The sequence below is a fragment of the Ochlerotatus camptorhynchus genome, unplaced genomic scaffold (genome assembly GCF_037179485.1).
Source record: "Ochlerotatus camptorhynchus isolate MF236.1 unplaced genomic scaffold, CSIRO-AGI_Acam_v1.1 ptg000025l, whole genome shotgun sequence".
In the NCBI taxonomy this organism is placed as follows: domain Eukaryota; kingdom Metazoa; phylum Arthropoda; class Insecta; order Diptera; family Culicidae; genus Ochlerotatus; species Ochlerotatus camptorhynchus.
The window spans coordinates 1172705-1199969 of NW_027040517.1; the positions used below are offsets into that span (position 1 = coordinate 1172705).

Genomic DNA, 27265 nt, shown 5'->3' on the forward strand with positions numbered 1-27265 from the left:
CGGCCTGCGTGCCTTCAAGTTTAGAAAGGGTTAAACCACACTAGCAAGAACCACTTGTCGAGATGTGTTCCGCTAATGGAAACAATTTACACCAATTAAGAGATTTGACTTTCTCCGCGTGTGCTGTCATCGTCATTCTATGTTCTACTTTTTTGATTTGTTACACCTTTCAGGTCTATCAATTCTTAATTCATATTCCCCAGAGTCATTATTCACGTTTCATTACGTGTTGGCTACAGTCAGGCAGGCACAAAAGCAGGAAAGCACCCGCGGGATGCAATTTTATGACACGGAATTTTGAAAGCAACCACAGCAGAGAAGGCACCACCAGAGGGCGGATTGCATTCGTAACAGATGTTTGATGCACTCAGTGTGTGCAGCAGCGGCATCTCGTAGCAATAATCACAGCGGCAAGCACTCTTAACACCACAGTGGCTGACTGGCTGGATAGATGCATTCAGGCATCGGATGCATTAATTTTCCGCCTCCAGAAATGGGCTAGGTTGTTCAGTTACTACTGCTGCAAGCGAGGAGGTTTGCCATTTTTTACTTCAAAGCGGAAACGGAAGATACTGTATCCCGCAAAGAGGGGGGGGGGGGATTTCGAAGAAATTGGGTTCAACGTTTGCGCGGTTGGTATTAGTAGAACTGAATCTAGTTTCGATGAACGTAAAGGAATTTTTGTTTTAACTTTACTCCCATTCCAATCGAAAAACATAAATGGGATGTATGGTTCGGCAGCCCAATCAAATAAAACTACATATGTACTATGATTTCACTTCAATTGCCTTCTATGAGGTCGATGCATTAGTTTGGCTCGGATAATAATTCGTCCAAATTAAGTTGTTGATCGTCCAGCGCTTTTAAGGGTTATAGTAAATTTCTGAAACTTGTAAATCCATGTAAATTGTCAATTAAGAAAAAATTGCAATAATTATTAAGCTTGTAATGACAAATATTATTACTTAAATAAAGTATTCCTTGATTCTTCTTTGTACGGTCAGTGTAGTTTTGAGCAAGACAAATTTAGTACTTCAGTAGAACCTCTCACAGCAATTGAAAATTAGAATAATCCAAAATTACATCATCTGCCTCCGATATTCCATAAAATATTGTACATCCTGAAAGCAGGATACTTGCATTATCATAACCAAGCGAAAAGAATAAAGTAACAATATTTTAATCAGGGTGGCCACTGAACCAGTAAAATCGGGATAACCGGGAATCGAATACAACTGGGGACAACCGGGAAATGGCCTGGAATTTAGTTGGAACCCTACAATATTTTATATTAATCAAATTCTGGTATAATCATTCTAAGTCCGATATCTAGAATATTGCTCTTAAAATCTTGAATATTTAATCAAGCCCGGTATTTGTCACTTTTCTAAAGTACAGGATGCCAAAGGAAGTCTGAAATTAATAAAAATAGCAATGTCCCAGAGTCTGATTTTTTTGATAATTTTAGAACCTAAAAAACTTTTCGTGTCACAAATTTTAGAAAATTTCTCCATTTGGATATTTCATGCTGTCCATATAGCATTTTTCTCACACACTTTACCGTTCTAGTTCTAGAAGTCTCAGAATCCTAAGATTTTTTGTTAATTCTGGATCTTCAATTTCTGTAACAGAATCTTGAAATATTTCAATGTTTGAAATTACCAAATTGTTTTTTAGGAATTCATCTCTGGATATCTTTGCAAATTTGTCAAGGATTGGCTTAGGATCATTCCAAAAGTGTTCAGGATTAGTTTCACTTTAAGGTTTTCCCTCGTTAATCTTATGCTTCTGTCCGGTATGCCCTAGAAATATTCCCCATAAAAGTCTCAGAATTCGGTGCAAAACATTCCTTCCAGAGAACTCTACAAATCCACTCTTAATTTATCTTCGCATTCTTATTAATTTTTGCGAGAATTTGTGTAATTTCTCTTCATAATTTGCTTTAGAATTTGTTTGAAGAATTCCTTGGAAATCTCTTGGTATGCCATTTGAAATTGAGAAATGTATTCTTCCAAAATTTACTTGGAAAATCAGGATTCTCCTCAGAATGATTTTAAGTGAATCTCTTGGAATTATCTTGCAACTCTCCTTAGGGAGTGTTAATAAACTACGTCGACAGTTTAGGGGGGGAGGCAATTATCCACGGCCCATACAAATTAAAAAAATATATGGAAAATTTTCTACGTAGGGGGGGGGGGGCAGAATAAAAAAAAACTGTCTACGTAGTTAATGAACAGCCCCTTAGTATTCGCTTGGAAATTTCTTTGGATTCTCTTGGAACACTACTCATAGTTCCATTAGAAATATGCTCAAAATTTCTTACCAAACCCTCCCGGAAGCTCCTTGAAATTAACTTAAAATTCCTTTATATCTTAAGAATTCTCTTGAAACTATCTTCAAAGTAGCATGAAATTCTGCGAAGAATTTTTTGAACCATTTAAAGAATTAAATTTCCATGGAATTATTATATTTTTTTTTCTTGCAGCTCTTCTTAAACATTTTCTTGGATTGATTGATTGATCAACATTTAAGAAATATTCATCGGTAGGGGAATTTTTTAGGCGTAGTTTAGGATTGCAGTCATGTAGTCAAGTTTGCGATAGGGTTAATTTACTATGAAGGAAAGAGACTCCTAATTCCCTTAGAATGCTCCCTGAAATTCCTTTAGATTTGCTTTAGAGTTTCCTGGAATAATAATCATAATCCCCATGACAGTCTCTATAAAACTACCTTAAATTTCACCTTCACTTCTCATTACAATGTCCATGAGATAATTCTCAAAACTACCAGAAATGCCTAGTTATAGTCGATTGGAATGCTCCGTAGAGTTTCTATAGAATTATTCCTATATTTCCTTTACAACTCTTATCAAAGCCCATTTGGCATTCTCATCAAAATTCTCCAATGCTAGCCATTGCTTCATAGTGTTAAAATCCTTAAATGTTATCCAAGCCCACGAGTCGTGATTTTTTTTAAATCGGAGATCTTTAAAATACGAAATATTCAAAATAAAAAATCTCGCAATGTTTTAGAATGTGAAAATCTGGCCAAGCCAGATAATCTTAATAATTTTGTTATTTAATTTTTGTCGAAAAAAATCAGACCTAGTATTCAAATGTTAGTAGATCTAATTGTTTTCTAAATGAATCTCCAAGCTTAATCTATCAATTTGACCTATTTCTTGAAATGCGCCAGGATTAATTATATGGGTAAACCTGGTATAAGATTTAAGCGCGGTGGAAAAATCGACCCTTAGAAACTGTTAATTAAAAAAAAAGACTCAAAGAAAATAATGCTATTATGGGAAATTTTCAAAATTGTGAGTCCTCAGTCTCTATAATAAAACAAAAGCAGGAGAAGCAGAAGAAGAAGAGTCTTAATAAAATTTAAAAAATTGGGTAGCTTCGAAAAATTAAAAAAAAAACAAACAAGAATTTTGAAAAAATATTGTGATTTAAGACTTATATATAGTTTGCAAATCTAAGTTAAATAGCGAAAAAAAATTAGGTCACTTTGACTCTCGTCTTATTATCTCGCCATTGATTAATTATGTAAGCATTTAGGAAGAAGAGGGTCTCAGAAACATCTTACGCAAGCATTAACAATACATAAATTGAACTTTGAAATATTCGATGTAAGATCAGGGAGGGGATTTTGCTAAATATTACTAAGAGGCCCTAAGTGTATTGTAATGGGGGACATTTTTTTAAAACCCTTTGACCCCTTAACGTATTTATAGCCTCACCCCACTCCCTTTTGCGTTACCTAATATTAGAACTGGCCCTACATTAATCACTTGTTTATGGTAATTCAGTGCAAGTTAAGGTTTTATACGATTAATAGCAAATTATTATCTTCTAACTATAATATCTTATGCTTGAAAATGTCTACCACTCTCACCCCCCAATGTTAGAAACCAATAACAAATGTTGAGCCCCTTTCCCCATATTGCCCTACATAATTTGTGGATCACCCCTAATTTATTTTTGTTTATAAACAAACAAATATCTGACTGATGCAACGCGACGTCATCAGCGGTGGTCCGTGGTGCTCTACAGTTATGTGGCAGCAGAATTGCGCTATTCTTCTTCTCACCCAACAGAGAGTGAGAATAGGTTAATAGAAAATTTTCAACTCTCACGCACTCCCGTTCCGTATCTGTGTTCTCTTCAGTGGTACCTACCCGTAGAGAATCTCCGCAGAGACGATCAGTGATTCACCCCAGTGAGTGTGAATATTCCAGTACTCTAGAGAATTTAGCACCCCTGCGCCGGACATTGAACATGTTAGAATATCTTAGATTCGGAGATGTCTTCGTTATTGTTTTTTGGTTTAGAAGTAGGAATGTGTTAATAGGCGTATCATCAATACAAGATACATCCTAAGTATGCAAAAATTAATTATTATTATTTGCGAAGCATTGAATATTCTCTTACCCGAGATCATGCTCACTTCCCTTCCCACCAATAAATTCTCGACACGTGAATAACTTCTTCTTCTCTCTATCAGCCCCCCTCACCCACCACTTAATCAAAATGTCGGATGCATGGAAAGTGAATTTAGCTGCACACATTTTATCAAAACAAACGTCCAACAAACTACGTAACGGGCACGGGTAAACACTAACCACGGTACAGCAGAACCGCAAAAGTTGGGCTTTGGGGCGAGGGGAGCCAGGTTACTGCTGAAAGAGAAAGCAAATGCGAAACTGAAACACGCGAACAAAGCAGCCAAATTAATGCGAATAAATCAAATAAATCGAGCCCCTGCTTCATTCATTCAGCAGCTGCCGCAAGCCAAGCGGTCTGCCACTGGCATGGAATCGTTATGAATCAAGCGAATTTATGATGCGTTTACATTATGGTGCGGCAAGCGAACTCGGGAAAATTGGAACAGTTAGGTCCCTATACATAAAAAAGTTGCCTGCAGGATTGATGCGTCAACTACGTTCTTTGAGTTTTGGAAACGTTCCAAGTTTCGAGGGCGTATGATTCAAAATGGAGATACAACGTTGTTACACCGATTTGAAGCAGTCAATCATCTGTCAATCTCGTCTTGACTCGCAAGATGAATCATACCTGTCTGTACTGTTTGCTGTCCATTTGGTTCAGTTGTCCACGCTTTGAAGCTTCCAGGAATAGATCTCTTAGTTAGAACAGCGTGTGCTTGTTAGCATATTTGCTATTCAAATTGAGAGTGGTAACGAAATTTCCTTTTATTGCCCATAAAATTTGAATACAAACGGGCTGACAGCTCGGTCCTAAAGCCTATGTGCCAAGTTTGCTATAATCTGATTAAGTATCAGATCCTTCCTCTGGTCATTTCCAGACGGACGTTTTTTTTTTTTGACTGTTCAGAATACGGTTGAATGAAGCAAGTTTCGCAAGAGCTAGCGGATCAACCTAATTTTAATTGTAACTTTGATACCTATACTTCGCGTTCGTTCCTTCCTGTTTGCTCCGTTGAAGCCTGTAAAATAATGAAGGTTCTAATTTTGCCGAAACCCCTCATTCCGCTCGTCACCTTTTAATCTTGTTGTTTCTCGTTGTTCGGTACGATTGGTGTGGAGATATGTCCAGAACTTGTTTGATTTGAGCGGATTGGTCCGCGAGATCCATAAGCGTCACCGCTGCTGTGACGGACAGCAGAGAGCGCTGTGAGTAGTTCAATGAACCGTGACGTCTACCGTAAACTGCTTTTGAGTTTGTTCTTTCTCGCGAAAACTACAAGCATTAGACAGGCCTTTCGGCACTTTTTTTTCTCTAACAAACTTAGAACGGTTGAGCGGGTGTTTCAGTCATCAGACTAATTCACCGTACTTTAAATCCAAACAAAAACAGGCATTAATCAACCGGCAGCAGTTTGGTTCAACGAAAAAAAAAACAGGTGAAGGCAAGAAGGCACACGAAATCTCATCGATCCAACTTGGTACCCGAGCAAAGTATGAGATCAAATCGAAATCAGAATTTGATGTTTGATTACTCACTTTGATCTAATTTTGATTAACCTAACGGTTGACACAGCAAAAACGAGAGCAAAATTTTACACATCACACGGAAAACTAAACCTGCTTTCAATGAAATCAATTTGATAACTTATTTTGCATTCGTAACATTTAACTGAATACGGATCTGCCCTAAATGATTCGCATCCATGTTCTCACGCGGAAAGACTTGAGTTCAAATCTCACCCGGACAACTCACGAATGACCTAAAATTGTGTCAAACGAAACAAATAAACAATAATCGTTAGTTCAACGATACATGACCTTTAAATAAATTTCACACAAGACGTTAACAGCAAAGCTTAGTTAGTTAAGTTGCTTTAATTTAAAAAAAATCTTGACTGCATAATGAAAGCTTAATATATTATCAGACTTATGTCGCGACAATCAAAATGAGTTTACATTATGATAGGAACCACAAATTGTTATACCGATTTGCTTTCATTTTGTTAACCGACTTTACTCGGGTAGCACGTAAGTTGCGATCGTGTTTCAAGAGTCAATTCTTAGGAGTTCCCGGTTAGCGCAAAAATCGCGAAAGAAGGTAAAGTTAATCGTAAATTATAATTTTAAATATCGCGCGCGTCAAGTGTGTTACGATGAGGAGGCAGATGGCTTTAGAATGGCGAAGTTAAAAGCGGTAAGCCACAGTAAGAGGCTTGTTAGGGGAAACGAGTGAACGGTACAGTTTTCCACGATACCGCAAAAGCTCGTTACTCTCAAACGGGTGATCGTGGTTTAATGGGGTAATGGCTGGTGCTTTTGCTGCTGGTGGTGGCTTTGGAAATCCACACCAGATGCTCTGGATTAAGTTCTGCTTTTTAGGTGGCAAGAAATGTGCTCAAGCAAGCCCAAATTTGGACAGTTAATTTCATGTGGTTCTGTTGCTCGTTCGTGATTTGCACGTGTGCCATCACGGGTTGACTTTACCCAGTTCCCAGACTATAATTTTCCGGACTAAAATCTTTTGTATGTTTTATATTTGGTTTTTATAAATGCTTGATTTTTGTATTCCGTGTTGACGATGTAGTACAAATTTTGAACTTTTTTCCCACAAATAATTTTTATTCTTTTTTGTCGAACCTCTTAACGGAATCCCTTTTTTGAATCCCCTCTTAATCTGGGGTTGATTTATTTCCTTTTAATTCCGTTATAATTGCTTATCTTTTGACAGATACGCGTATTTTGTCTACTACTTGTAGACTTCATCAGTGTCAAGTACTCAACACCAGTTTTTATTGTTTTTATGCAGGAAATTTATTTGTTTGTCCAGAAAATTGTTTCCTCTGAACAAATCACATAAATATTACGTGAATAACAGTTTAAACATTTTACTAAAGTTTCGATGATTTCTGTCAATTTTGAAGTGTCCATTGTGTCTATTTCAGAAATGGCTGCATTTTTAATAATTTTTCAAATGAACAAATCTTAAAAGTGCACTTTTTCCAGCCTGCATTTTGTTTTTTCTGGATAGCCAATCCAGTTTCCAACATCTTTGTCTCAGACGTCATTTTGATTAAATGAGCCGTTTTATTAAATTTATCGAAACCGCCATTTGAAAAATTAGACCAGAGTTCAAATAGCTAAATTCCAACACAAACTTGGTTCATTGCCCCTAGCGAACAATTATGCGATGTTTCATGGAGTTCTAATAGGTAAAATCTTTTTTTTTTTGCTCACTGGTTAATTTTTTGTGTATTTTAAAAATAAATGTGTGAATTAATAATCGTTAAATTGTGAGATTATATTTATTAATGTGATGGTTGTTCATGGTAAATTTTTAGTGTAAATACATTGACATCACGAAAAGATGTACAATATAACATCACCCAAATCTCAGAAGTTTGTTTCAGATTTAGTAAAATTATGTAGATCTACGGGCTCCTCTTTATACACTTACGTAGAACCTTTTTGGTAAAACAATCTTATCCTTCACATATGTCAGATCATTTTATTAGAACAAAATGTTACAAAATGTATGTTGACATAGTTAATAGTCAGAACGAAATTTATGTTATGTGTTTCAAATATGTGTATTGAATTCAAATTAAATGAAAACTGTCACTGAGTAGATTATACTTACGGTATTTGGAATTTTCGTAAACGTGGGACAAAAAATGACACCGAAAATTATGCAAAATCGTACAAACACTAATTGATATTTATTTTAGTTGGTGTGAATCATCTTTTAGAAAAACTGAATAAAAAATATCTGGCTTTTTTTTTACTTTGTTTTGTTTTCCGTCGATCTTGTTTTCCGTGCTGAGCACCAATGCTACCGACGCCAGGGAGGCACCTTCCACACCTGGATCGTACCTATCGAACCATCAACTCATGAACCGGGGACCAACGGCTTTACTTCCCTTCCTAGGCGTGATAAGAGTTGTTATGCCTCAGAACATCCCAGCGGCGCCAACTGGCATTGAACCCAGGCCTGCTGGGGTGAGAAATAATCACGCTTACCACTACACCACCGGCGCCGCTTAAAAAAAATATCTGGCTTGACACAATTGCAAAAATTTCCCTGGTATTCAAATTCGAGCACATGTGATTTAAAATTTACATGCTCATAAGTAGAGTTAAACCTTGCCGAAGAAATTGTTAAGCTAAGTAAAGGGTGCCCCATGTCAAATTGTATCACGGAAAAAACGCTGTTGAAAATTACCTAGTTGACCGATCCTTTTCAAACTTTCAGACAATAAAACATAACCCATTAGTAAGCTTTTGGCATATTTATTGCATTCAACTTCAATACAACAGATGTACAACATCTGACTGCACCTTTTTCTGTACGGAAACCCACTTTTCCTTCATTCTCATATTTGACCTCCGTGGGATGCTTCCGTAGTGTTTGCTTCATAACAGCCCAGTTTTTTTTTTTTTCGATGGGCCTTGGTTCCGATGCGTTGAGGGGGTTGATGTCCTTGGATACGAAAGTGACCCCGTTGGCTTCGTACCACTCCAGGACAACATTTCAATAGTGACGCTAAGCTAGATCCGGCAAGAAGATCGTAGGGCCCTCGTGTTGCTTCAGCAGAGGAAGCAGACGCTTCTGTAGACACTCCTTGAGGTAGATCTCCCCGTTTACAGTCCCGGTAGTCACGAACGACGCACTCCGTTTGCTACATGAGCAGATCGCTTGCCAAATCATGTATTTCTTGGCAAACTTTGAAACTTTCTGCTGCCTTACTTCCTCCGGAACACCAAACTTGTGCTGGGCGGTGAAGAATAGTAGCCCTGGAAGCTGCCGGAAGTCCGCCTTGACGTAAGTCTCATCATCCATGATGAGACAATGAGGCTTCGTCAGCATCTGGGTGTACAGTTTCCGGGCCCTTGGCTTTCCCACCGTATATTGCCGTTCCTCACGATTTGGAGCCTTCTGCACTTTGTACGTATGCAGTCCCTCCCGGTCATTGGCTCTCTGAACAAAAGACTTGGACAGACTCAACTTTTTGGCCACATCCCTGACCGAAGCATTGGGATTCCGCTTAAACGCTTTCACGACACGCTTGTGATCCTGATCACTAATAGAACCATTCTGACCGCATTTCTCCTTCCGTTCGATGCTCAGAGTTTTGTAGTAACGTTTAATCACACGACTCACCGTTGACTGCACGATTCCGAGTTGTGTTCCAGTGTCCCGATGAGAGTTGAGGATTTTCCAGGTGCTTGCGCAAAATCAATTCGCGACGTTGGTTTTTGGGTGACGCCATTTTTTCCAACTTCCGAAAAACTGACAGCGATTGGCAAATCAAAGTTGGCACTCGTGGTGAATAGAAGAACTATGAAAGTGATGATGGTTTCAAAATTTTCCACGGAAAGGTATACGAATACCATCTTAAAATGCTTTTATTTTTCAAATGGAGCATTTTATTTAAATCTGGTTTCTGCTATAGTGGTAGAAAAGCTGAAATCTATGTATACACTTAAAAATTAGAAAAGAAATTATTTTTTCTATATTATATGTTTATTGAGTAGTCCTTACGTTTTCTACTAACGTAGCATTAACCGGATTTAAATAAAATGCTCCATTTGCAAAATAGAAGCATTTTAAGATTGTACTCGTATACCTCACCGTGTAAAATTTTGAAACCATCATCACTTTCATAGTTCTTCTATTCTCCACGAGTGCCAACTTTGATTTGCCAATAAAAATACAGTGTAAACAATACACGCTAAACTACTTCTACCCGAATTTTCAAGAGAAAATACCAAATGGGTAATTTTCAACAGCGTTTTTTTCCGTGATGCAATTTGATGCGGGACACCCTTTGGCCACCTAAAAAAGTTGGGACTGAAAGTGTGTGTCCGTTTTATAACTTGAACTGCCCTTAAGGGGATACATATGTATAAATAAGTCGGTAAAAATCATGGGTTGGTATAAGTACACATTAATTTTTTTTTTTTTAACTTGTTTTCAGTGCATCAAAATATCCTTTTTCAACTGTAAACAAAATAAATATGAAGACATTTGATACCAAAATTGCTGAGATATTCTTATTTGAAGTTAGTGATTTGAAACACTGCTTTGACCAAATCGGTTCATTTTTGGGGTGAAGACTCGTTAAACAGGTCCCGTGTGCAAGACGAAAGCCGATTTTTGAAAAGTGGATTTAAAAAAAATATGTTTTTTTTTTATATTAAAAATAGTTAGTTTTTTTTTATTTTTGTATTTAATAAAAAAAAAATCAAAATCCGGCTTCGTCATGCACACGGGATACATCTTGTGAGTTTTCATCCCAAATTTCAGCCAATTTGGTCCATCAAGTCATGAGATATCGTGGGACCCGTAAATCAACTCTGTGTTTCGAGAATCCATCTTTAAACCTCAATTATTTACAAACAGCAACACTTCACCTCAACACGTGTTTAGTAATGCAAATACGTGTTCACTAATACTAATACTAACAAGTGTTTACTAATACGAATCGAATTCGACCATTTTTGAAAAATCGATTTTTTGGTCGATTTTACACATATGTAACCCCTTAGTGGACAATTTAATTGCCCGACTTTTACGTCAATGCATGCAGCATTGGGAAGTAATGAAGTAATGAAATTGGGTTGTTTGGCCTCACACCTGGACGCCCAATCGTCCCATCATTAGGGACCAACGGATTTACGTGATCAAATATATTACGCCTCAGAACATCCCGGCGGCGCCGACTGGGATTGAACCCAGGCCCTTTGGAATGAGAGGTAATTACGATTACCACTACACCACCGGTGCCGCATAGTATGAAATCTTGATAAATCTTCAAAGTCCTAGAATCATAAAAAAATCAAGCCGTAGAATCTTGAAGAACAAGGATCTTAAATGTGTTGCAATTTCTCATACAATTTCTTAGTGATAAATTGACTCTCTTTATAATATTTGACTAAATTGGCGTTGTTGTTATGCCTTTTCAATTACAATGATTATGTAACCGTCAATACCTTAAGTTATGATATTACTAAATCACTGTTCGTCTTATTGCTTCAAAATTAATTTAGAATTGCCTGAAGGGATTTGTCAATGTGTTTTTAAATAAACGTATCATATTTTGGTCGAATTTATGCTACTGTGTTAATTTTTGACAATTTCATGTAGTTCATTTTTTTTTCGGTCGCATTGAGCCACCCAAATGTGGTGAGGCTAACATTATCTTAAAAACGCTAAAAAAAACCTTAAGAATGTAAAAAAAAAAATCAAAATGTATGACCTGATACCAGAAAAAATAACCTTGAAACATCAAAATAGCTTAACATAGTCAAAATGCATAACAAAAACATCAATACAACAATCAAAAAGCAAAATGGCCTGACAATGTTAACCGGAAAATAGCTTAAAAACAACAACATGGCGCTCAAATGCCAAATCAGACCAAAACCAAAAATATTATATTAACAATATGCTTAGCAATTAGCTTAGCTGATGAACTTAATTTTAAGCGATTTAAGCGCTTCTGTGCCGAAAAAGACTACTAATATATTTGTTTATTTTCACGAGGGGAAATCCGAATGAAAATTGCTATAATATTTTAAAGTAATGTATTTCAGCATATTATTTTATTTGATGACAACAGTGGCAAATCAGAAAAATTTTCATGCAATATACAAAATCTAATGTAAAATAATTTGACTTTTATTTTTGTAAGAAATGCTACTATATTCGTGCCCTCGTTTGTAATTTGATAATTGTTACTGCTCTTTTTCAACGCTAGCTGGTGCGTGAAGCAATATTTATCGGGTCTTCATTGCACTGTATGGCATGTATGCATAATTGCATTTCATTTTATGGCATGAATGCATTGTGAAGGCATGAATGGATCATATTGTTAATAAGATATATTTGCTATAGACGAATTGAATAGAAACTTAGTCTCAGGTGGTGAATAGTGTAATCTTCAAAATAATTAAATGATTATTAAATTTGTTGTGTTTATTTTAATTACAAATTCACTGATTCAAGTTCAGTGCAGAACGTGCACTCTTGGGCTACCATTTAAGTCCGCATGACATTCAGGTCCATCAAATTTAGATGAAGCAAGGCTTTTGAAGGTGTTTGTTCAAGGAATGCAACGGTTGAAAAAAGCAACAAAAACGTTCAACACTATAATTCAATTATTTAAACCACTGTGCACAGGCATCGTGAACTATTATTTTACAACTTCCTTGCCAGATTCGGGCTATTAAATCTCTAAACTTGTAAATTCATGCCACTCGAACCTGTACGGCTCCATCCGGCTAGTAGCACTGTACCCCGGCGTCCACACTGACATACCCCGAACATCATTATTAAACGCTTCCATTGAGGCGACTCAAATTATTCCGACTTCATTGGAGCAACCTTCGATCCATCTCCAACGAGCGATGACGCACAGTTTTGTTCGGTAAATGCGATCCGTTGTTTCACGATTTCGAAATCAGAACCGTCATATCTCCCATCGCACACTGCGGAAAAAATGCAAAAAATGGTCAGTTCTCGCTGGACAAGATGAAACCAGTCCATTCGACTCCTGAGATTTTTTGTTTTCCTGTAAGAAGGAATAATTTGATCAAGCTTCTCCAGCAAGAACTGAAGTTGTTGAATTTTGTAAAATTTTAACGTTTTTGTCCCCAGTGTGCATCGTTGGACTGCAGCCAGATTGCCCAGGCTATGGAATAATGACTCGGTTGTATCAATTTCGCTCAATTTCACGTTTCGCTCTAGATTTGCATGCGCGATGCTAAACTCTGGGATGATTTATGCACGGATGGAAAATTATGTGAAAACGATCACGCCCCAAAGCTACTATAGAGCATACTGCTACAACCCATGAGCGCACGCTCACAGCAAGTGAAAAGATTAAAATATGCATATCGACGTGTATGTCGGCTACTAGTTACCTAGATGCTAGAAATTCAGAGCAGTTTCAATTTTACGCTGCACTACTCGAACGAGGCTCAGAAAGTGTGGCAGCTATACCTATCAATGTGGATTAAAGATTTCAATTATGGTGAAAATGAGGAAGCTGAGAGTCATACTCAGACATAGACATGTTTGTTTACATGCAGAAGTAGCGCCAATAGCGTACGCCGAAGTGAAAAACTCGGAAATGTAGCAGCACGGGATGGCCCATCATGTAGGTATCGCATATGACGCGGGAGAGAGCCATCCATCAATTTCTTGTAAGTGGTAGCTGCACGTGGTCTAGGTCGTCGTCGCCCGGGATGCAGACGTCTTCATTTTCCCATCAATGAATGGTTTCGCGATGTATATAAATTACTCGCGGATTACACGCTTTTATGCACTTGTGTGGGTATTATTGACTGGTTGTTTAGTGATTTTCAAGTCGGTTGCTTGCAGCCGTCCACCATGGAACTCGACTGCACCGGATACCATCGCATCGTGCAAGTGTAGTAATTTGGAGCAATGATAAACAGTCATTACCTATTCACTTTCAACTCGTTGTTGGTTTGATGAATGGTTAGTAGCTGTGGTTAAGAAGCGCCTGTGCGTAATGGAAAACTATACTAGACAGATTTTATTAAATTTTAAAACTTATACTTCTTCTTTCGTCATGGATTGTTATGCTTCTTGAGCGAACGGTTTGCCTGCTCTCAGTTCATTGAATCACTTCCACAGTTACTAATCGAGAGTTTTCTATGTCAACCAATGTATGAATTTGTATATAGCGCTTTACTTTGGTTTATAGATTTACGTGAAAACATTATTGTTTGGAATGCACAACGATACTCTATGCAAGCGATTCTTAACCTGGGATGTGCCAGGCTCATCTGGGGATACGCCACAAAATATTCCGTAATAGTGGAAAAGTTGTAAAAAGGTGATTGTGATTTTTTTTTCAGCAAATTTGTTTGATTATACTCCAAGAAAAGCTATTTTAATAAGGGTACTTCAAAAACAGCGTTTTACTAAAATGACTCAAATTTCATACGGACTTCCCAACAAACAATTTTAACTGTAGAACAGCTTATGACACCCTTACAAATTAATACTGACTTCGGTATTTTTTTACCGAACAACGTTCGGTGTGCAGACAAAAATAAACTGCATTCAGGCATGGCAAATCATTTACATTCATTTCGTGCAATCATTTACATTCATTTACCTCTAATTTTTTCCATCAACAGAATTCCGTAAAATTATGTTTATAGCTTTTGTAAAGTTTAATATTTGCTAAACCTTTTATTAATATCTCAAACCTGTACCTCGTATGCATGACAAACTAGTCATGAAAAATAGTCTTAAAATACTTCCCTCAACAAAGTAAACTTTTTTTTTTTTTCAAAAAGTAAAGGTGGATTTTTTGGCATCAACGAAGATTAATCTTAAACAAAAATCCTTAAATATTGATCAGTGGTTTTCAATCGATTCAGGGTGGTCAGCAAACCATAAAAAATCGGGACATAACCGGTACTTACTTGATGGAAGAACCGGGAAAAATCAATGAACCTTAACAAACAATCACTTTAATTATAGGTTTAATTTTTAATTTTTATGGATGACCAAGTTTATTTTTTATCTTGTTTATTTATTTGAAAAGCTCAATCGCGTTAACTTTACTGAGCCGATAATTAATTGTTACGTAACAAAATTCAAGTTTGTTAAGGGTTGGAATGCTTCTCACTGCACCATCCGGTACTATGAATGCTTATCGACTCCTAAGAGGTGCTTATGAATGTTTTTACAAATTTTAACACCGATTTTGGGTCAAATTTTTGGAAAGGTACACTTTTTACAAAACTCGTTGGTAAACTTTTCCACTTAATTATAGACAGTGCTTGCTGGAATTAACTGAGGATTTTATACGATCGAGTAAACTGCAGTTCCAGTAAAAAGTTGTGGAAAAGCATTTATTCTACTTCATTTGATTCAACAAATTAGAAAGTGTTCAAAGTAGCCCGCCACGACGGTATCTCGTAAATAACACTATTTTTTTTTATATTTGTTATACAATCACTCAGCAGCTAAGGATCACTTCCATTTGGCTTACACCTTTGATATACATGTCAAGCAAATATATTTTCAACTTTAAAAATGCTTCCTGAAGATGTGCTACTGAAGATGTTTTTCCCACAAATAACTTCGAAAATATGCACCTGGTCTCGTTTAAAAAAGATTTTCTTCAGCCTAAGTGCCCAGTTTCGTATATGATTTAGGCGTTAACGGCGTTAACTAATACGATTCAATCATACGTTTGGTAGGGGAAAAGTTGGCTTCGGCAATACCTTAACCTATTATCGTCAGGAGGGCAAACAACGTCCTTGAGAGCTCAATTTTGGCATGTGGATACATTGTGTTTCAGAGCAACTATTGGCCAAATTTCAGTGCTCTAGGACTTTGTTTACCCCCTGACGATAATAGGTTAAGGTATTGCCGAAGCCAACTGTTCCCCTACGATATTATAGTTCAAAAGCTACAAAACATTCAAATGTTTGAAAGTTTGTTTGCAACAATCCATTTCATTTTTGCCTTTTTCCGTATGAAGAGAAATCCAATGACGGTTCTATGGGTTTGTACGAAATTGAAACCCGTGGGCTAAATTTTGAATCAAGTGTTGTATTTTTAACAAAATATGCACAATTTTTGATTATTTATCATATTTATGGTAAAGGAAATGAATTTAGAAGTCATCTTTACTAGAAACATTCCATTTTTTTTTGTTCAAATCCGTTCGAAAAAGAGACGTAAAGTCAAAGTGTGAGTTATGCTTTTTTTTTTCCTCTGTTCGGGACATAAAACTACTGCGACCAGTAATTTGATCTATTGTAGTATATCCCGTGTCCTTAGTTTAGTGCATGTCGTATTGATCCATCACTATTGAGAAATGATGAAGTATTCGATTTTTTTACAGTTGCCACTCTTGCATTTATCGCAAGGATCCGACTCTAATTGAAAGGTCCCGCTATTTATACCCTTCGGAGTGTTGAAACACCCTCCAAAGGCGCGCCCATTTGTCAGTCAAAATTGGATTCCTTAGCAACAAAATTGAGGTATGACACCGATAATGACCATGCATCAGAACCACTTCAAACTAGAGAACAACGAATAGAAGATTAGGAATCACATAGATGAAGACAACTAACTCATTTTTTTCCTTGTTTCAAGATCATCCTCGGTAGACAAAGCCAAGTCTTGTCACTATCAACAAGGCATAAAAAGTAACAAGGACTAAGATGTGTTCCTTGGATTACTGAAAAATCCTGTCCCCTAGTTTGAAGTAGTCAGGACTAGGAATCGGTGGTAGATCTTACATCCCGTAACGTACCACGAAAAGGTGATCTACCCACGTTACGGGGGAGTTATGCTTAGTAAGCCTAAACTAAATTAGGCCTAATTCTATATCTATGTATATGTTTTGGGGGGTTCAAAATATCGGTTTTGCTCAAACGATTACGAATCAGGCCTTGATTTTTCTCCCAAAATTTGGGCTCATTTGGACGCGAACTCATAGTGCACTGACCCTTTCAAATTTATATGGGAATTGCTATGGGAAATGTAAACTTTTTGTTCTCAACGTTCTATCACTTCGTCATAATTATTTACGGAACAGTTTGCTATCTGCCCTTATGTGAGATTTTAACAGCAACAACTTTGCCAAAGACTACTTTTTGGTTTGACTTTAAGCTAATATGTTATCAATTGATTTCGAAGCCGAAAACTATCTAATATTATTAATCGACTACTTTCAGGGCAACACTGCATCTTGCAGTTATGACATAGTAGCCTGGATTTTTGCCCTATTATTTGCACCAACCACACTAATATTGCCTGCTGAGCAGTTTATGGAGCATGTCAAAAGTTTGTCATCTTCCTAAATAGTTAATAACTAATTATTCTGACTTTCAATTAATATGCGCTCTATAGCAAAGTTGCAGCTGAGAAAATTTTACATTAGTACAAATAGCAAACTTTTCCGTAGATCATTACAGCGGAGGGCTGAGAACAAAAAGTTCACTTTTCTCATAGGAATAATAAATAATATAATTTTCATATAAACTTCAAAGGGTTAGTGCACTATGAGTTTGCATCCAAATGAGTTTAAATTTTGGGAAAATTAACAGGACCTGATTTGAAATCGATTTAGCTTGGTGGAGCAACATCGATATTTTGAACCACTCACTGTCTGGTAGTGGCATTATGGATAAAAATTACCCTGCAATCATGTCTTATGACTGCAAAAAGCTTGAATCCGGGAGTTACAAGGTGACAGCTCTACCGCAGTTTCAATAGCCCGATTCAAGAACGCAAGCATTTTGAAGCTATTTTCACGCACGATAAGCCCTGCTAATAAACCACTGATAATGTATTGAAACTTTCAATCAACCAGAAAGGAAATTCTTGATTGACGCGTATTTAATGAGCATCAGTTAAATGACTGTTTTTTCTTTAATAAAACATAGCTGTGCGTCAGCTGTCTTCCGGAACGCCACAATTCGTCAGCAACTCACCGGCACGCAATCCACTGCATAATTTTTAAAACTTAACTTCACATTATTATTTCAAATTAAAAATAAAAATACGCCAATTTCGCAGCGTGACCTACTTCGGTCATACTAAATTAGAAACCCTGTACAGAAAAATAGAAAGTGAACAATTTCGTTTTTCGGAAAGTCGAATAAATTTCCAAACGAAAACATTTTCTAGAACGATCCGGAAATTGAATCCACGGCCTCCGGGTTTTTAGTACCATGCTTTAATTGGCTAGGCTATCGGAAGCACCAAACCCATATGTATAGCATGTTTTAAGAGTTTTCGTCTATTCCTTTACCTATTATCGTCAGTAGAGACATAAATACGTTTAATGCCTAATTTTAGCCAACTTAACTAATATGTTTATATTAGAATCACAGGAACTCCTGTTTCTGACCAAATATTTGCTCGGAAACATTGAAAAAAATAAAACTGTGCAAATGCCCTGAAGCAAACAAAATAACACTTAAAATCCAATGGGTTTCTCTAAACTTCTGTAAGTGATCATCATGTCCTCTGAACACATGTTATTTATTCTCTGAAATTTATCCTCACAACTTCATTAATGTGGTCGTTTGAAGTTTTCAGAATTTGGAGTCCCATGGTAGATTGCTAAATCGTGTGAGTCGCATTAAAAGCATCTGATGTGCTGTACCAAATCCAAATGAATCACCAGATCAAGCGTTCAGCATTCATTAAACAAGTATTCATTAAACCGCAACAAATCTTCCGATATAGTTGTTGGTAGGTCCATTCTTCCATGTTCTTAACTTCGGGAAAATAAACCCTTCCACTTCATGCCTATCCTCGGCATTCGTCGAACCACCTAATTGCTAGAACTATGTGCACACCATTCCCGAAACGGTCCCAGCCTACAACTGGTTTGTGAGTCAGCAAATTCATACTTCACGTTCAATAAGTATGCATTGTCCAGCCCTCCGAAAGCTCAGTATAAATATATGCTGCTCACACGCACTGGTCGAGCACGTAAGCTACGACTGCGCGTTGGACGGCAATGACCACTGCTGGTGCCAGAGCAAATTACCTTCCGAACATCACTCGCCGAGAGTATTATGTACGTTACGAAACATACCGCAAAAAAAGTTCATACAACTCTCGCCCCGACAGCCAAAGTTTCATGTTTTGTTGGCGTCATCGTAGTATGGAGAAAAATATCGTTCATTATTTTGCACTTGATTATGCCGATTAAGTTCGTACATTTGTACAACCCATCAACTGGGCTCTACCCCTCCCCCTCCCCTAGGCATTCATCTCTTTCGCGCCCATATTATTGCGATCAAAGTCTAAACAACAAAAACCACTGAAGGCCTCCGGTTTTCAACGAATTTAAAACTTGTTACATTATTATATCACCTCTCTCGTTCCTTTCAATCTACCAACTCCTCGTCGATGTTTGCATATTTCAGTGCGATTTAATCGCCATCAGCAGCGGGGAGATTTCCCATTTACGCTTGATCGCACGGCACAAGTAATTTTCTAAAACTGATGTACCTTCGTATTAGACCGCAAACCGCGCGTGATCGCAGCAGTAGGTCATTTACATGCGTGCGTGAAATTTCGCGCTTTCCTGCACTTCAAGTTTGAGGCTCCCCGGGTGTATGCATCCGCCCTAGGCTTGTGGTCCGGCCTTCAAGGTCATGATCACGGTCGCCATGTGAATCTCTGCGCGGGGAAAAGGGTGTGTCTCCTGGAAATGAACAGCCACGGCATCGATTTCAGACCCCCCGAATGGTGATTTGTGAGATGAAGATTAGCACTTAAGCTCTCGAACTAACGGAAACGGCGGTAAATTTGTGTCGAAGAGAAATGGTACTACGTCAAAAACTGATCCGAAACGCGTGTGTGTGTACTGCTGCTCGCTGATAAACCGTTGAGATGACATAAAATTAAGCCGGAGCTAATAAATACGATTACTGATTTTTCGTTTCGTTATAGATCACCGTCGAAAATTAGCATGCGGGCAAGCGCCAAAGCGGTGAGACACGATGGAGAGGTGTAAAAATCGATGTTACACTGTGTGACCACAGAAAGAGAGCGAGAAGAGTGCATGCGAAAGCGTATGAATGTAGATGAGCGCTCCCGAGCGTTGATGAATAGTTAACATGAAGCCGATCACGTTCGAATCGATTCGGAATCTACTTAAAACGAAGAAAAAACAAAAAGACAAATCCAGCATCGATCAAAGCTTCAAGCGGAGTGATTCGTTCAAGCGTATCAGTATCCGGAAAAGCTATCTTGAGCGTGGTCGGAAGCGCAATACCGCTGCCGTGTTGCGCAGCTCCACAAAGAACCTGGTTAACATCAATGAGTTTGAAGACCAGGCCAAGGTAATCAAACAGCCAGACAAGCTGGTGAAACCGCCCGATAGTAGCAATGGAGCCAGTAGCTCTGCAGGCCCCAAAGAGGTACAATCTCGTCCAGTACGCGAACTCACTTTCGAGGAGAAATTGGAATCCAACGATGCCTCTCTGGATGAGAAGATCCGGGCCCTGCAGGAAATCAACGATCGCTATATTAACGAAAATCAAAATCTCATCGAGAAAGCATACGAGGCTACTCAACATGTGGAGAAGGTCAAGATCAAGAAACCTCCGAGGCCTTCGAAGCAGGGTCTCAAAAAGACTCGCGAAACCGAAGTGCAAACATCAAATCCCACTGATCTCAAATCCAAGAGCACGGAATCCATCAATACGCTTACATCCACCGATACCATCGAATCCCACAGTCGTGCTAGAAACGTATCCCACGTAAACATAAACGCCTCGGACGTGATTCCGGAGGAAGACGAAAGCACAGTCTACTCCTACGAACCAGAAGTACAGTCGACCAGTAGGAAAGCAGAAGACACCGACGACAAGTCATTCTACAGCATCAGTACCTTCACAATCGAAAGCAATACCATGAACAATACGAACGCTTCCTCTAAAAAGTCTTTCCGCAGTAGTTTCAGTACAACCACCAAAACCAAGGAACTGCCTACCTTGGTTACCATCAAAACGTACTGCGAACCGAATGCATTCATGCAATCGACAACCCACGTCAACGAACGGTACCTGGAAACTAGCTTCGATAGCTATCCAGAGGATACGCTAACCCAAGATGCCTCCAAGTCCGATATTATCATCAAAAAGTCAGCAAGCCTTCAGAAGACCCCTTCGAGCAATGGAAAGGCCAGTATTGAAGCCAAAACATCCTCCCTCAAGGATACCCGTCCCAAGATCAACACCCAAACATTCAAGATGATCCGTAGCAAATCTAGAGAAGGCATCGTCATACGAATTCCCGCCATCGACAGTGGTCCAGAGCCCACCGATATGAAAAAACCGGAATACGAAGACAAGGAACCGGATAACCTCAACAGACAGCTGAGTAACGATTCAGCCTTGGATCTGATTGACGTTGACATCAAAGTTGACGAGAAAGACATGCAGAGCAATACGGTGGAGTTGAAGAATCAGAAGAACAAGTACAAAAAGAAAGTTAAGAAATCGGCCGGGAAAACAGCTACGTTGGATGTCGAAGACTGCAGGAACCATACGTTCAAAAGTCACGAAAATTTTGAACTGGAGAGAGGTTCCTCGTCGAAGGAACGCATCGAACCCAAATTCATCTTTCCGAGTAACTATTTCGAAGAGGAAAACAATATCTTCTACGACCAGACCGTTTATGACGACACGGAAATTCCATCCCCTGAGAATAGTATTCCATATGCGTTGCGTATCAAGGAGAACCCGTTTACCAAAAACAAGGAATTCTATTCTATAAACACCGGTAGGATATGGAAGCAGCTGAATCTAGGCCAAGAGGAAGACCTTTCCATCCTATCTGCCGCGCCACGTTTACCGGTTCCGAAGACAAAGAACGAATCGTTCAAGTCGATGTCGTCGAGGGATTCCGGGTTCAGCTTGACGCTTACGAAACCGAAGAATCTATTCCGGCGGAAGTCGAAGAAGGCAACGCTCCTGCAAAGAAGAAAGCCCAAATTAGCGGTTAGCCGAGATGGGTACTTCAAGCGGGTTATGGTTGTGCAGAGGAATTCTTCGAAAAGGAAACGTTCTATGAGGAAATCCCGTATGCAGAGCAAAGATATTTTCCGAGAGCTTTACGATGAAAACTGGACAAAGTTGGGGGATGATTTCGTAGACCAGCAAGCTCCGGACTTTGCCCGTGATTTTGAGAATTTTTGCAACACTCATAGGTATAATCAGGACATGCATGATCTGGAAGCATTCTATGAGGAACATCTTAAAAGACTGAGACATTACTACATTCAGAAGAAGAAAATGAACGAGGCTGCGATCAAGGAGTTCTACAGGGACTACAACGGGGATGATGTTGGGGAAGAGGAGAACGATTATTACGATTCGTTCATAGCGACTAGAAACGATACGATTCGGTTCAAGAATGATATGCAGAAAAAATACTTTCAGGAGAAGGAAACGGAAACGTCGATGGAGTTTATGTTTCCACATCCTGACAAGCGGAAGTCAAGTGCGGTTGTAGCGAAGCAGAAAGGGAAAGCAAAAAGGCATCTGTTCCATGAAGTTCGCCCATATGGAAGCTCTATGGAACCACTAAATTATGTGGATCTCAGGGTGAATGGTGCAGAGGCAGGTCAGGAGATGAAGTTTAGACGCTCATCGGATGCCAATTTTCAGCTGCTGGCGCCGGCGAAAGCGGATCGAACCTTGGATGTGGTGAAAAGTAACGCGAAAGAAGGTCAAGTGCATGAAATTTCGCTGGCAAACGTGTTCCCGTCGGTCGATGGTAAGACAAAACCGGACCAGACGAAAAACGAAGACGAAGAAGAGTGTGACGATGACGACGAGTTCAGTGAAAATGAGTTCTTAATCAACAGCATTGGCGAAAACTTGTACTGCTTGCGGTGCGAGAAGGTAAATAGTGATTGCGAATGTTACGATGATACGACGGAAACGGCCAATGACAACAGTAACGATAACGACGAAGAGGAGGAAGAAGGAGAAGGCCGGGAAGGGGTGTGCAAAGTGCAGGGCGTCGAGGGCGAAGACGACGATGACGATGAAAATTACTGCGATGTGTTTGAGTTTGATGATATCAATATCGTGCACGTGAATCATAAGAAAAAAGTGAAGAGAAAAAAGTCGAAGAAACGGGTGCGGAAAAACCACTCGACCTTGAGGCGCGGCGGATACTGGGGTAAGTTGATGTTTGTTGGTGTATGATTTATATTCTCCGCGGTTTTGGGCAAAGAAACGGAAGTGTCGTTTATTGAGGCGTTTTTAATTTTGGCGAAGCACTTCGGTAGTGTAATTAAAATACCATTAGTTGTTTTAATGCAGCTGAAAGTGCTTCCTTTCGGTATGGTCAAGGCTGATTAGCCATGGAAAGTGAATGCACGATGCTCGCTACATGAAAAGCAAAATCAATATTTTCTTCCGCTCATTAATCTAAATAGTTTTTTTTTTGCCTCAAACACTAGACAATGTGAACGTCCAAATTCATCGTCATTAATTGATTATTTCAACCCAAATCCGATGAACCGAAACAGAATGTCGCTTCCATGACCTTTATGCAGCAAATGTCAAAGTTTCTATTACACACCGGTTCAATAAATCTACCCAGAATCAAACGAGTCGCCTTCAAACGACTGTACCTCGGTTAGTTAGCAACTTAGCGAAGCCCAAACAATAGTAATCAGCCGTGCACCGTTAGCTTGAGACGTCGTCGGTCGTCGCGATCGGAGCCTGCATCACGCGAGAGGAAGGTGAGGTGAGAAAAATGAAAACAGTTGCACATTCTTCTATAAAACGCGGCGCGGGTGGAGGAACTAGGTGGTAGCAATATAATGGTTACCAGTTAAAAAAAAGAAAATCTCACGACCCGCCTTTTTTTAAAGGGCTGTTCTTCTAGCTCGTCGTCTTCTGCGATTTTCTAAGGTCTGGGTGAAGGTGAAGGTCTCCGGCTGGGCATTTGCCACTGTTGTTGCGCCTGTTTGGCAGCAATAACTGTAGCAAGCAGCATAATTAAAACTGGTTCCAGAAATGGCCAGGTAGAGAGTACAACTTTCTCGCCATAGGTTTGAATTAATTAAAATGCTAACAACGACGCCCCTGCGGCAAAATAAACACCGATGGAATGGTACTAGTCTCAGTTTAATGTTTTACTTTGATGCTAATAGATACATTGCGCAGGACAGATAACAAGCAGTGAGAATTTAATGTTGGCGGCTACCGAAGAAGCTCGGTTATTTTAAAGACATTAGCTAGATAGCGTTTATTGTCGATTCTAATGAAAATCCAGACCCTAGGACAGCATTTCCCAATCTATGGGTCGCGACCCACTGTGACTTGCAAGTTGCTCCTAGTTGGGTAACCATCGTTTGGAAAAATTTGAATTAAAACTTGGAAAAGTTATTACAATTTATTTTTTTGTTAATAAAATTAAAATTGTTCAAGGTAACTCAAATCAAAGGGCCTCCTTTTGCTCAGTTGGTAAAGGCGCAGCTATAAACCAAGACTAAGGACTGTTCACTTTATAAAGCGGACACACATTTTAGGTCACAGCATTTTTGATTTTCTACTTAGCTGGATGCTTTCTTCAGCAAGTAAGTATGAAGCTTTATTTGTAAGCAACATAGCACAATTTATGAACAATGCATTTGAAGTAGCATGACATTTTTACATTTTATATTATGGTAAAAATGGCAAAGTTCGATATGACTGGTTGTTTTTCGATACACAACTTGACACATTTTGTTCTAATTTAGTGATTTGGCAAGTTCAAAGGACAAGGGCTTTATCCTAAATGCTTCCACATATTGAGGGTCCTATGGAAAAATAAAACAAATATTTAATCTTTTAAATTTGTCGAACCTCTTACCGGAATCCCTTTATGAAGAGCTTTGAGTGTGTTGGTTTATTTCCTTTAATTCCGTTATAATTGCTTATCTTTTGACAGATACGCGTATTTCGTCTACTACTTGCAGATTTCGTATAAGTACTAAAAATCAGCAGGTATCCACTGCCATGTCACAATTTACCTAAATAGGTACCTAAATTTAGTCTCCCACAGTAGCATGACTCTGTTCGAGGCTAAATTTAGAAAGCTCACAATAAAAAATTGTTGCAGTGGAAGTAGAAGTGCTCAAAGAATACTAAGTTGAATGCCGGCGTAAAGTTCAAAAAAAAAAATTAAAAAAAATGTTTCTGCGTCAAAATTTTGCTATCAAATTTCGTTCAAAATTAACAGGATTCTCAAGCATTTCCTTTAAATCCATTTCCCTTCACAGAGTTCTTTTCAGAATACTTCTAAAGAATATTTGAGATTCTCTCAGGCATTCGATACAGAACACTCCAAAAAATTCAAGAAATTCGTCCTTAAAGATTGTTCTCGAAAAAAATACAACACTTTCTTTTGTGTATAACTTTTTAATGCATGATTAAAAATTGATGTAATTTTGAGTAAAACTAGTTTAGAGTGTAATGTTTACCTGTGCAAGATCTCGCCACAATCTGTCAAGTGGGTATCGAGATGGCTTCCAAGCAAGAAGTGCTTCGACAAAAAATTATGGGAGCGGTCGTGGAAAATCCAGGCCAGTCCCACAGGTGGATCGCGAAACAGTTTGGAATCGAAAATTCGACCGTGTCCCGTGTGGTAAAATCGTTCAATGAGACCCAGAAGACCTAGCGGCGAGCTGGTAGCGGAAGAAAAAGTCGTTTCGATTTGTTTGAGCAAGTTGTTCCATCTAAACGGATGCTTATGGTAATGTTTACGTCAGTTTATTGAAGTGCAGTTCGTATTAATAGTAGTGCGCCAATTTTTAAACAAAATGGTCAACTTTTACATGTTGTTACTTTGTTCTCTTATGATCAATTTAGCTGAAATCTTCGCCACAGAACTACAAGTTTGATCAATTTTGAGATATCCAAATGCCAATTTTGTTAAAGCACCTGTAGGAAAGTGAAAGTATTAGGTAGTTCGTAATACTGGCTGATTTCATAGTTTGAAATTGAGGTCAGTTTTGAGTTTTAACTTTTTACATTTATTCATAATCCAAAAAATCCCCATCCACAAATGAGTTGAAAATGTCAAAAAAATTTGCAGAACAAAAGTTTTAAAATATATTTAATTTTTAGTTTTGAATAGTTCTTTTTTTTTATTAAGTTGACCATTTTATACAAAATAGATCTGCGCTGCTAGTATATCCAACAGCACTGACGATTTCACACCCTTCAATTTTTTTTAAGCCGGCATGAAAATGTTTAGATCAGTTCCTGACGCAACCTTGCCCGATTTGCATGAAACTTTGTATAATTGTTTGTATTGGACAATCATTCAGTTTTGAGTTAAAATTCGGGCATTTTGAATCTCGGAAAATACTTCAAAATTGCGTATTCGATATTTTTAACAAATCATAGCTCGAAAACTTCTCTTTCAATCAAAATGACGTCTGTGACAAAGTTGTAGGACAAAATTATTCCTTTTCAGAAACAATATACATATTAAAAAAAAACTTAAATAAAAAAAATTACCTACCTCCTTAATATTTTTTAAAAAAATTTGAAAAATCGTTAACATTGAACAACAACTTTTGGACAAATTTGTCTCTCAAGGGGAAATTCAATATGACATTTTTTCATTTTGTTTTCTCCTTATTACACGAATTCTATTAACCCCTCTCTCATGAGATTACGTCATATTTGAATTGTCCCCAAAATATCCTCTCTAAATACAAGCTCAAACAAAACGTCCTCACATCATACAATAAGTTATCTTTCGAAAAATAGGACTTTAAACCTAATTACAAGCACGAGCGCATTTCAACATACGCTAGCATCAGCACCGACTTTGCTTTTCTTGTCACCCTTTTATCTCATCAATAATGGTAAGTTTTGCAAGTTGGCATCAATTACTCAAAGTGCACGAAATTACCTCTTGAGCAAACTTTTCTCCAAAGATAATCACTCTTTGCTTCAGACACCAACCGGGCTGAATGTCAACATCTCAAACAAGCCAACCAACAACTGTAAGTAAGTTGTTTCGTTACTCGACCAATTTAAGAGACACTTATTTGGTCCATCCCGGAGTAGACAGGCTTCTGCTGTTGGTTATTTGAGGTTCCTAATTTGTCACCGGGTATTAACAAAGATCAATTACAAGCCGAAATCTAGCGGACAAGCCCTTCGGCTGAAGGACATTTTTGAGCCTCATTACCTCGCTACTGCTACTGCTGGTGCTGCCGCTGTTGATTTACCTCGTAGACCCATCAATCATCGCATTTCCATCGTTTTTCATCTGTG

At 38.3% G+C, this 27265-nt stretch overlaps 1 protein-coding gene across 12 annotated transcripts in view; it reads left to right on the forward strand.

Annotated features, from left to right (window-relative positions):
- The window catches only part of DIP2 (disco-interacting protein 2), a 321435-nt gene that overhangs the window by 247133 nt on the left and 47037 nt on the right, over nt 1-27265 (forward strand). For 11 of the 12 annotated variants that reach the window (XM_065229776.1, XM_065229745.1, XM_065229755.1 and 8 more), the window contains exon 2: nt 19920-23162. The exons of the other annotated variant lie outside the window; for it this stretch is intronic. In XM_065229776.1, coding sequence (XP_065085848.1) covers nt 20087-23162 — 3076 coding nt within the window. In that variant the 5' untranslated portion in view covers nt 19920-20086. The remainder of the gene's footprint in view (nt 1-19919; nt 23163-27265) is intronic. 12 annotated transcript variants of the gene reach the window in all.